The sequence below is a fragment of the Convolutriloba macropyga genome, chromosome 3 (genome assembly GCF_964194025.1).
Source record: "Convolutriloba macropyga chromosome 3, txConMacr16.3, whole genome shotgun sequence".
Classification (NCBI taxonomy): domain Eukaryota; kingdom Metazoa; phylum Xenacoelomorpha; order Acoela; family Convolutidae; genus Convolutriloba; species Convolutriloba macropyga.
In genome coordinates this window covers 37,712,523-37,722,698 of record NC_134470.1, presented here as the reverse complement: position 1 = coordinate 37,722,698, position 10,176 = coordinate 37,712,523, and the positions used below count along the sequence as shown (strand labels likewise).

The 10,176-nt window shown below is 39.5% G+C and overlaps 1 protein-coding gene across 3 annotated transcripts in view; it reads right to left on the bottom strand.

Moving 5' to 3' along the window:
• LOC142336183 (rho GTPase-activating protein 45-like) overlaps positions 1 to 10,176 on the bottom strand; it is an 89,858-nt gene that overhangs the window by 29,440 nt on the left and 50,242 nt on the right. For all 3 annotated transcript variants that reach the window (XM_075384816.1, XM_075384814.1, XM_075384815.1), the window contains exon 3: positions 641 to 919. In XM_075384816.1, coding sequence (XP_075240931.1) covers positions 641 to 919 — 279 coding nt within the window. The remainder of the gene's footprint in view (positions 1 to 640; positions 920 to 10,176) is intronic.

Genomic DNA, 10,176 nt, shown 5'->3' with positions numbered 1-10,176 from the left:
ATTTACACGCAACGTTCTTTATTTTCTTAAACTGGACAAATATTTAAGTTCGATTTCTGCAGGCATTTCATTAAAAATTTATTTGAAGTGTTCTTCTTCAGTCCGTTGGAATTTTTTTGGTCTTTTAGTCAATTCTCTTTTAATTCATTGTTGTAGATCGAATAATTTTTCCGTCACTTCATTCTTCTTTACATTTTGATGCTAAAAAAGGGGTATGGGTACGGTAGTGTATTTTGATTGGCATGATTCTGATTATTTTGAAGCTTTTAGTCGAGTGGTCTCTTGTCTGCTTTAGAAAATTGGAAAATGTTTTCAACGACACTTTTGTCAATATTGAAGTGCTGCTGGAAGATTTTTTGTTTGAAGAAGATATCTGACAGCATGGTATTTGGTTTTGAGAAAACAAACTTTTATGCCCCAATTTATCTGTTTGTTAGATCAATCAATAGAATAAGAGCTCAAGGTTTGGAAAAAAAAATACCTGTAAAATCCAAATGGGATAATACAGATGATTTGAAAAGATTTATTTTTGTTTTTGGAGGTATTTGATGCGAAACAAAATAAGGATCTGATCACAGATTCCATTTTACGGATATATAGTTAATGTAGCTAATTCAGATCCTCCCGCTTAATCACTTACCTGTTAAATGAAATATCCTCTCGTGTAGCAACGAATGCAGGTCCGACATGAGGTGGAAAGCGGGTTCGATCACGTTCTCATCTCTGTCGGCCAGCAGAGCCATCAGTTTGTTCAGGTCAGTTGTGATACTACTCGTGGAGAACTCGGGGAACTTGGTCAGCATGTCTGTGAAGTGTTTCTTGAACTCTAGCATGCTTGAAAAGGAGTCAAACAGGTCCACTCCGGACTCGTCGTATTTGTATCTCTCGAAACATTCTAGAAATTTCTTTAGAATTGCATCTAAACAAAAACAAACATAGGTGTCTGATTGAAAGAAATAGCTGCCATGCGAGTAAATAAGTTAGCTGACTAGTCATTGCGTCTTAAGTTGAAATTATTCGAGTTAAACCACACACACATACACACACAAAAAAAAACATTTATTTTTGGTGAAACCTATTACATTGGCCGTCTTAGGAAGTTTTGGGAGATTGATTTGATTATTGAATTAATAAGGGACTACAATGGTTTATCATAAATTAATCAGTTTCGAGTTTTCAGTTTTGGTGAGATTGACATAGTTCTTGATGATATCTGATGTTTTTATGCTGCGTACTCGCTTGACTTTTTGTTAACTATGTCGAATCAGCATAGGGCAGAGATGTATAATAGTACACATATGGCAAATAATCAACTACGGGCATCAATTTTGATGACAAAACTTGATGATCATTCTGTTTGTTCAATGACCAAACACAGCAGGGAAATAAACAATAAAAACTATACACTATATGAGAAAAAGCAAAAAATATATATTAAAAACGCATAAAAATGTCTAAAACTATATGAAGAACAATACAAAAAAATCAATAAAATGATATCAAAACAAGATTAATCCAAAAATAATATGAAAACAAAAAACAAAAATAAACGGCAAAAGAGCTAGACAGAAACTTGAGGAAACTTAATTAAATAGATAAAAAGTAATCCAATGGAGCGCTGATCAATCAGAAAAATTAACTGTAAAATCGAAACGTCTAAGGCCTAAAACTAAAGTAAATCACTGAAAGTTAACAACATTGTCCAATAAAACTTCAAAATCCAGAATTATTTTGGCAAACATTTTCTCTGAAACAAATCACATTTTCTTTTCAATTCCAGACCCACTCGAATTTTAATCATTATAGTTGAAATCAAAACCAGAAGAAATTTTCCCGCAAAAACAATGAAAACATCGGCGAAATAAGCCTTCAATTATGTTCCATTACTTAAATTATTGTACTATTGTCAACTCTTGTGTCATTGAGTTTTAATTCATTCATGGTGAATATTGCAGCAATCAACATAAAATTTTGAGCCGTTTAACAATAATGGAAAATTCGAAGGCAATCATACTTAGAACTCAACTGTATCAGAACTATATTGATGGAATTGGGGTCTCGTAGAAAAACTAAGACAAAAGGCTAACTGTAGAAATTAATGCTCAAAACTATTTAAAAAACAAACACGTAAAACAGTTTTCAAATCAAAGTTTTCACATTGATGATATTAAAATCCTTAAGAATATAGATAATGGTTTTAACGGCTTCGACACTACTTCTCGAAGAATTTAATTGAATTTTTTAACTGTCGCTTTTATTTTGTCTTTTTAGTCGTATGAATTTCCTGTATAATGACAGATTTCAATGTCTTTTCATGGAAGCTTAAACGAGCCAATATTCTGATATTAGTAGATAGCTGATGGTTTTCATGTTTTTGAGAACAATGGTTTTCCAAAATAAAAAAAAACACTTTTAAACTTCGCACTTTTGTTCCTTTTATTGTCTATTTATTACCTAGTCCTGTTAATTACAGATCAAATATGAATTTATTGGTGTCAAGGAAAGGTGTTATAAGGGATTGGTGTCCCAAAATCAAATGTTTTTATAGAATTCGTTATGACAGTACTGGCTTCGACACGAGTTTTTCACACAAAAAAAATTATTATTTTTGGATTTTGTTATATTTGACATTCTTTTTGTAGCCGTAAGTCATATTCTGGATACCTGCAGGTCTCAAGGGCTTATTTTGGACGAGAAAACGAACCTATTTAATCTTTTCTCTTTGTAAATAATGGCTTTCATGTCTTTGGAAATACTTTTTTTGGAAAAGAAAAGAAAAGTTTTGCTAAACTTTGACCTTTTTGTTTTTGTCTACCTTTTACCAATCCGCATTAATAAGAGGTCACGTAATTTATCGGTGTTTGAAAAAAATGCAATCAAAAAAATTTTGAGGGCCAAAATATGGCTTTACGACTTCGAAAGCGTTTTCTGGAAAGTTTTAATTGAATTTCCGTTTGTTGTCTTTTTGTTGTTCTTTATGTAAACGCATAAGAAATTGAATATCGAAAAGTCTTTATGCCCATCTTTAGAGGAAATTTCACTTGATTTCTAATGGTTTTCATTATTTTGAAATTAACTCTTTTTTTTTAAAAAAAATGCCTAACTTTACACTTTTTGATCTCTATTGAATAATTGTTATCAAGCCCTATTGTGAATTTCTCCCCCTATCTTTTCTGGCGAGTTAGAAGTTATTTTAGTTTGTTTTAGTTTTATATGACGCTATTTTTAGTTACGCTATTATTAAGTTTCGTTTTTTAAAACGGACAAAGTTTTTGATGTAATTAATGTTTGTTGTTGTTGTTGTTTGATTTTGCTGTTCGCCCGGACTCGCTTTCTTGATATTGGCATATCTCATCAATCAAATTCTTTGTTTTTTTACTCTACCGAGTTATTTGCTTTGGAGGCTATCTTTTCTTTTATATGCCATTTTAAAGAAATACTTGGGAATTGCGGATGATCGGGGTCGGAACCTTTAGCGATCGCACATTACCGAGACTCTTTGTTCTAATTTTGGCTCAGAGAGGACATATGACTACATAAGATGAGTTATTGAATCAACCGATAAAACGACCGCAGAGCGTCTTATTGGCTCTGTGGCCTTTCAATGCTGAGAACAATGCTCAACGGTCAGTACCAATTTAAACGGTCATGTAGTCATGTAAATTCGCTACTTTCCCGACAGTTTCCTGCAACTTATTTTATTTTCGATCGCTTCTCGCCCGGGTCGAATGTCCCCCTAAAATCTTCTCAATACGTTGTAACATTGGGGGTAATTTGTCTATGGGGGGGTAAATTGATGTAAGAGTGGGGGGGGTATTTTGATCAGAGGGGGTAAAATGATGTAAGAGTTGGGCTGCAATGGGAGGACTTTTGAGGAATTACCCCCTGACAAAAATTGCCATGTAAGTGTGGGCTGCAATGGGCTACAATGGAGGACTTTTAAGGAATTACCCTCCCTGACTAAAATTGCCAGGTAAGAGTGGGCTGCAATGGGCTGCATTGGGAGGACTTTTGATGGATTACCCCCTGACTAAATTGCCATGTAAAAGTGGGCTGCAAAGGACTGCATTGGGAGGACTTTTGAGGACTTACCCCCTGACTAAAATTGCCATGTGAGAGTGAGCTTTAATGGGCTGCAATGGAGAACTTTTGAGGAATTACCCCCTGACTAAAATTGCCATGTGAGAGTGAGCTTTAATGGGCTGCAATGGAGAACTTTTGAGGAATTACCTCACCTGAATGTTTTGTAAGAGTGGGGTGTAAAGTGTTCAGAGGGGGTAAAATGATGTAAGAGTTGGGCTGCCAAGGGCGTAAAATGATGTAATAGTTTAGGGGTAATTTGTTCTGAGGTGGTAAAATGATGTTAGAGTTGAGCAGCCAGGGGAGGGGGGTAAAGTGATGTAAGAGTGGGGCTTCAATTGGAGGATTTTTCAGGAAAATGCAGCTCAAAACTCTTACGTCTTTTTTAGGCTGCATTAAGCTTCCAACCGGGGTAAAATGGTGTAAGAGTGAGGGGTTAAAATACAAGTTAACCTCCACTCTTACAATTTTTTGGGTCCGTCAAGGGGGATAAAATGATGTAAGAGTTCGGGGGTAATGGAGAATTTACCCTGGAACCCTTACATCATTTTACCCCCCTTGACAGACCAAAAAGATGTAAGAGTGGGGGATTAATTTGTCCTTTACCCCCTCACTCTTACACCATTTTACCCGTGTTGGAAGCTTAATGCAGCCCACAAAGAGTTTGAGCTGCATTTTCCTAAAAAAATCCTCCCATTGCAGCCCCACTCTTACATCATTTTGGGTGGAAAAATTCGACCCGGGTGGGTATATAATGCTATAATTCCTTTTTAAAAAATGACTTAACTGTTTCAAAAGCCAGTTGATGAGTCTCTGACCACTTGTATTTTGTTTTTTTACAATAACTTTGAAAAAGAGGAGATAATTTGTGTGGTTTCTGATAAGTTGGGAATAAATTCAGTAAAAATTTTGATTAAGCCCATGAGCAGTTTCACTTGCCGATCGGTCTTGCCGGATATAGACTTTGTGCTAGGGGTTAGTAGGATTCCGTTAGTTTTTACTTTGCGCAAATTCGCATTTTTCCAATTTTGTTGATATATTTGTTTTATTCAAAATATTGAAGATTGCTTCCACCTCCTTGGGATGATCAATTTCTGGTCCCTGTGTTCAAATCAGAACGTCACCAATAAAAGCGCAGGCTCTGGGTAATTCTTGACGTTTACCATAAAACGTTTTTTTGGATGTCTGAAGGCATGTTAGTGAGACCATAGAACCCAGTGTTATGTATCAGTGTGTATGTATCAGTGGTTTCTCCTCCCATGATTGAAAATTTAAGATGTTTTTCTGTTCTAAGGTGCAGTGGGAGTTTAGCGTAGGTGCATTTCATATTACTTTTAAACTAGGCAGTTAGCTATCTGTTCTCATTTAATTGGTGTAAAATGCTCTCATTTAATTCGTTTATTGCATTTGATTTTTATGCTTCCGTATCTGTTTATTGACCTTTTTAGAGTCCAGTGAAAAATTCACTGTTCTGTCTGGTTTAACTGCGATTACGATTGGAGATAAAATTTATCATCTTTACATGCTGATAACTTCGTGAATTGCTTATCATTAGGAAATTTCCGTATTTCTGCTTCGACTGCTGCTAGTAGAACAATTGTGACCCGTTGGCCCTCTTGTTGTACAGGTGCCAGTGGGTAGGCTAAAGTTGCTTTTAAGCAAAAAATTTTCACCTTCTTTAAGCAGGAAACTTTTAGTGAAGCATTTCAATGAAGTGCTGCCAGTGAGCCTCTTGTCGATTAGAGTGCTCTTATAATATCTGCAACACTTGTACCTTCCCAATGGTGCTGGGTTTTCGATATTGTCGACACCAAAGTTGCCCAAACTGTCCTGTCCAAGGATTACAAACCTTGGCTGCGCTGTAACCCGTGGTCGCAATGTTGGTCGCTCAAACTCGTCAAAAGAAACAAGTGTAAAAAGTTCCTAAAAATTTGATTTGATTTTACTTTGTTTAGCTAGTGCTTGGACGGGTGTTTTCATTTCGTCAGAAAACCGTATTCATTTCGTCAGAAAACCGTTGTTAGTTTACCGTTGCAAGCATTACGTCGGGAAACTGTCGGTTAAGAACAACAAAGGGCAGGTATAAACTCTGACGAAATAACAGAAGCTCGGATGTAAATTCAAAGACGTTTTATCTCAGTATATAAAGCATTATAGCAACAACATATAAGCAACGTGTCGTAAAGGAACAACGTATAATTGTAACGTACAAGCATTAGCGATGATCATAGCAACAAGTGAAAGCTTAGACGGCAAGGTTTTTCGATGCTCTTTTACTGGTTTTTTGTCTGATGTTATTGACGTCAAATCAGTTCGTATTCAATCGGCAATTCTCTAGAAAACCTAAAAACATTGAGCCAAAAACCAGCTTAATCGATACTTATAGTGGTTATATTTACTTAAAATTAGGTTAAATGAACTTTTTCGGAACTTTCTACGTATATTAGAACGTATTTAAATCTTATTTTAAAGTTTAGAAATACTCGATTCTCTTGGCTGATAATATCTTGCTTACTTATTTACTTCGTAACATCCTCCGGCCCGGAAGAAGATGTTGGGAAAACTGGTACAAGTTTTACAAGCGGGCGGACGAGTGAACCGGTCGACGTACGTAAAACGGCGGAGCGCGCGACGCTATCGGAGCCGTAACGGAGTTCCACAATCCGAGCGGTTAGGTAGTAACCCCTAGGGTTGGTTTCCTCAACTATCCAAACCAAGTCACCGGGCTTAAGGTGTTGCTCGGCAGGCGTCTGCCACTTAGAGCGTCGGTTCAGCGTCGGTACGTACTCTCTGATCCAACGGGACCAGATCGCATTAGCGTACGACTGCGCTCGGGCGTAGCGTTTACGATGGTCAAGCTCATTATTGCTGACAACAGACGGAATGCCGGTAGAGTATTCTCCTAAAAGAAAGTGGTTGGGCGTTAAAGCGTTCAAATCGCACGGATCGGCGCTTACGGGTGTTAAAGGACGCGAATTGAGAGCATTCTCCACGAGACAAAAGGTAGTATGCAGTACCTCATCCGTGAGGCGATGCGTGCCAAGAATAGTATACAACACGCGTTTGAAGCTGGGTACCAACCTCTCCCAGATACCCCCTTGATGTGGTGCGCTGGGTGGATTGAACCTCCACTTTATGCCTTTGTGAGCGAGCTCAGCTGCAATGTTGACAACGTTCCACTTTTCAATACTTTCTCGGAGTTCTTTCTCCGCTCCAATAAAGTTAGTGCCATTGTCCGACCAAATCATGGCAGGTGTACCCCTACGGGACACAAACCGCTCAACTCCCATAACGCAAGAACTGGTGTCCATGGATGTAACTATCTCGACATGGACAGCGCGAGTAGTGAGACAGGTGAAGAGGAAGCCCCACCTTTTCTCAGTAGTACGGCGGACAGTAACATAAAATGGCCCAAAGTAGTCAGCGCCAGTGTTCGTGAAGGGAGGAGACTGGTAAGCAAGTCTCTCCTTAGGTAAGTCAGACATGATTGGTTGCATGGTTACAGCTTGGAATTCTCGGCATCTCAGGCAGTGTGCTTTGATGGAACGCAAGGATGATCTTAGTTTCAGTACTGTGTAGTGTTCCTGCACAATTGATCTTAGGTATTCAACGCCCTGATGATAATGCTTTACGTGCGTGTGTTCAAGGAACAATTTTACAAACGGATGACGTGCATCTAGGATGATTGGGTACTTTACATTAAACTCAACTTCAATTAACCGCTTGATGCGGCCCGAGGAACGGATTAGCCCATTTGGACTAATAAACGGTGAATGTGGAGCAATTCGGCTACTCCGTTTAACGAATTTATTGTCAAGAAGATCTTTTCTTGCGGCTTCAAAAGACTCTCCTTGCATCAAATACTGTAGATGACGCTCGGCTTCGTCAAGCTCAGTAGGGTCGGTAATGCTACCATCGGGGTTACGGTAGCCGGCATGTTTCGGCAGAAGCCGGAGAACGTATGCGGCAATGCGCAAGTACTTTTGATAAGAACTAAACTTATCAAATGGGAATAAGGACGGAACGGGAGTTGTCTGTTTTTTAACAGATGTAGCGAGAGAGACAGTGTCTTCTATGTTGACTGCTTGGTTGACGCCAAGTTTGATGTTATTAATGACGTCTTTGTTCGGTACGAAAGGGAAACTTGAGTTAGTTAAGAAATGTGGACCATTGACCCAACTGCTTAGTTGCAAAACCTCAGCGGACATTCCACGCGTGCCAGCGTCAGCTGGATTATCCTTAGTTGCGACGTGGTTCCATTGGTCAACGCTGGTATACTCCAAGATTTCACAAACGCGGTTTGCAACAAAGATTGGTTGCTTTTCATTAGAGTTAATCCATTGGAGAACGGTCGTGCTATCTGTCCACATGAATACTTGGTTGACAGGTACTGTAAGTGCTTGTGTAATTTCTCTTTTCAGTCAAGGGGCAAGTAGAGCCGCTTGTAATTCGAGTTTTGGGACAGTCATTACTTTCATTGGCGCCACGCGCGCTTTCCCTAAAACAAACGCAAGCTCTGTTTTTTCTTCGCCCCTAGGTGTTTTTACACGGGCTCGCAAGAATGCGACCGCACTGAAAATATCCTGTGAACTGTCACCGAACATATGCAACTCTATATTATGAAAGGGTCCACTAAAGTAACTTCGAGGAATTTTGATGTTTTCAAGCTTTGGTAAGTCCGCACTCCAAACCAAAAATCTTTGAACCATGTCCTGTGGGAGCTCGTCATTCCATTGTTGTCCTGTGACACGCCAGATGTCTTTCAAGAGCAATCGCGCACCGACGGTAAACTGTGCGACAATACCAATGGGGTCAAAGACTTTCGAGACAAGACTTAGGACCAAGCGTTGCGTGAGGGACTTGGTGATAGCGCAGCTTGTACCCCTACTCACAACTAAAGTGTCATTAGTGTGATCCCACTTTAACCATAGCACATGCGATGAATTCTCCTGACATGAAACAATAACCTTGGGCTCAGTAGATTGAGCCGAACCATCATATCGATCAGCCAGATTTGGCACATTGCTTACAAGCTTTGTAAGCTTGAACCCACCAAGATGGAGAAGATGTACCAATTCCTTCGATCTATTGATGGCTTTCTCGGGAGACTCCACTGAGTCAAGGTAATAGTCCATATAGAAGTTTAAAGAAGGACGGCTTTTGCAGCGTCGGGGTAAAACTTGGCATTGTCTCTCGCAGTGCGTTGTAATGCATAGCTGGCGCATGTGGGCGAGTCTTTAGCCCCGAATATATGGCGCGTATATTGATACACTACAACGTTAGTTGTGGGGTCCTCCCGCCACAAAAAGCGAAGTGATGGTTGATCTGATGGTAATACACCAAACTGTAGAAACATTCCCTCGATGTCGGCAGAGACGGCATATGGATGTTGTCGGAAGCGAAGAAGTACGTAAATAAGATTTTGGAGCAGATCAGGGCCAGTGAGCAAAGATTTATTCAGTGAGGCGCCATGAAATTTTGCTGCTCCATTGAGCACCCTACGCACCTTACCCGGTTTGTTCGGGTTTAAAACCGGATGGTGGGGTAGGTACCACTCTTTATCGGACCGGTTCTCAACCTTGTGAGCGTCCGGAACCTCAATTACATACCCCTTATTTAGGTCTTCCTTAATGGTGCTAGTATACTTCTCTCTAAGGTCTTCATCCTTGGCCAATCGTTTTTCGAGAGATTTTAGTTGAACAAGGGAGGAGAAGTAATTATTTGGGAGCTTGGTGTTATCTCCTGCCCATAGCATTCCGAAATCGTATCTCAGGCCATTGTGTATGGTGGTACTCTCAAGAATTTTGTGAGCCATTGCGTCTGCTGCAGATCGGGGGTTGACCTGCTTATTCGCTCCGAATGATTCAATGTCGTACCATGACTTTACTTGACTTGCTAACTCATTGTCTTGTTCGATATTCACTTTAAAGCACGTTGAGGTTAAACACGAACTTGATGGTAACGGACCGCTTAAGACCCAACCTATGGGCAAGCGTACGGCAACGGGTGAACGCTTCTCATCGGCAGAGAAGTATTCTAACGGGCGGATGGCATGATAGACATCTTGTCCGAGTATCATCTCAATGTCTTTATAGG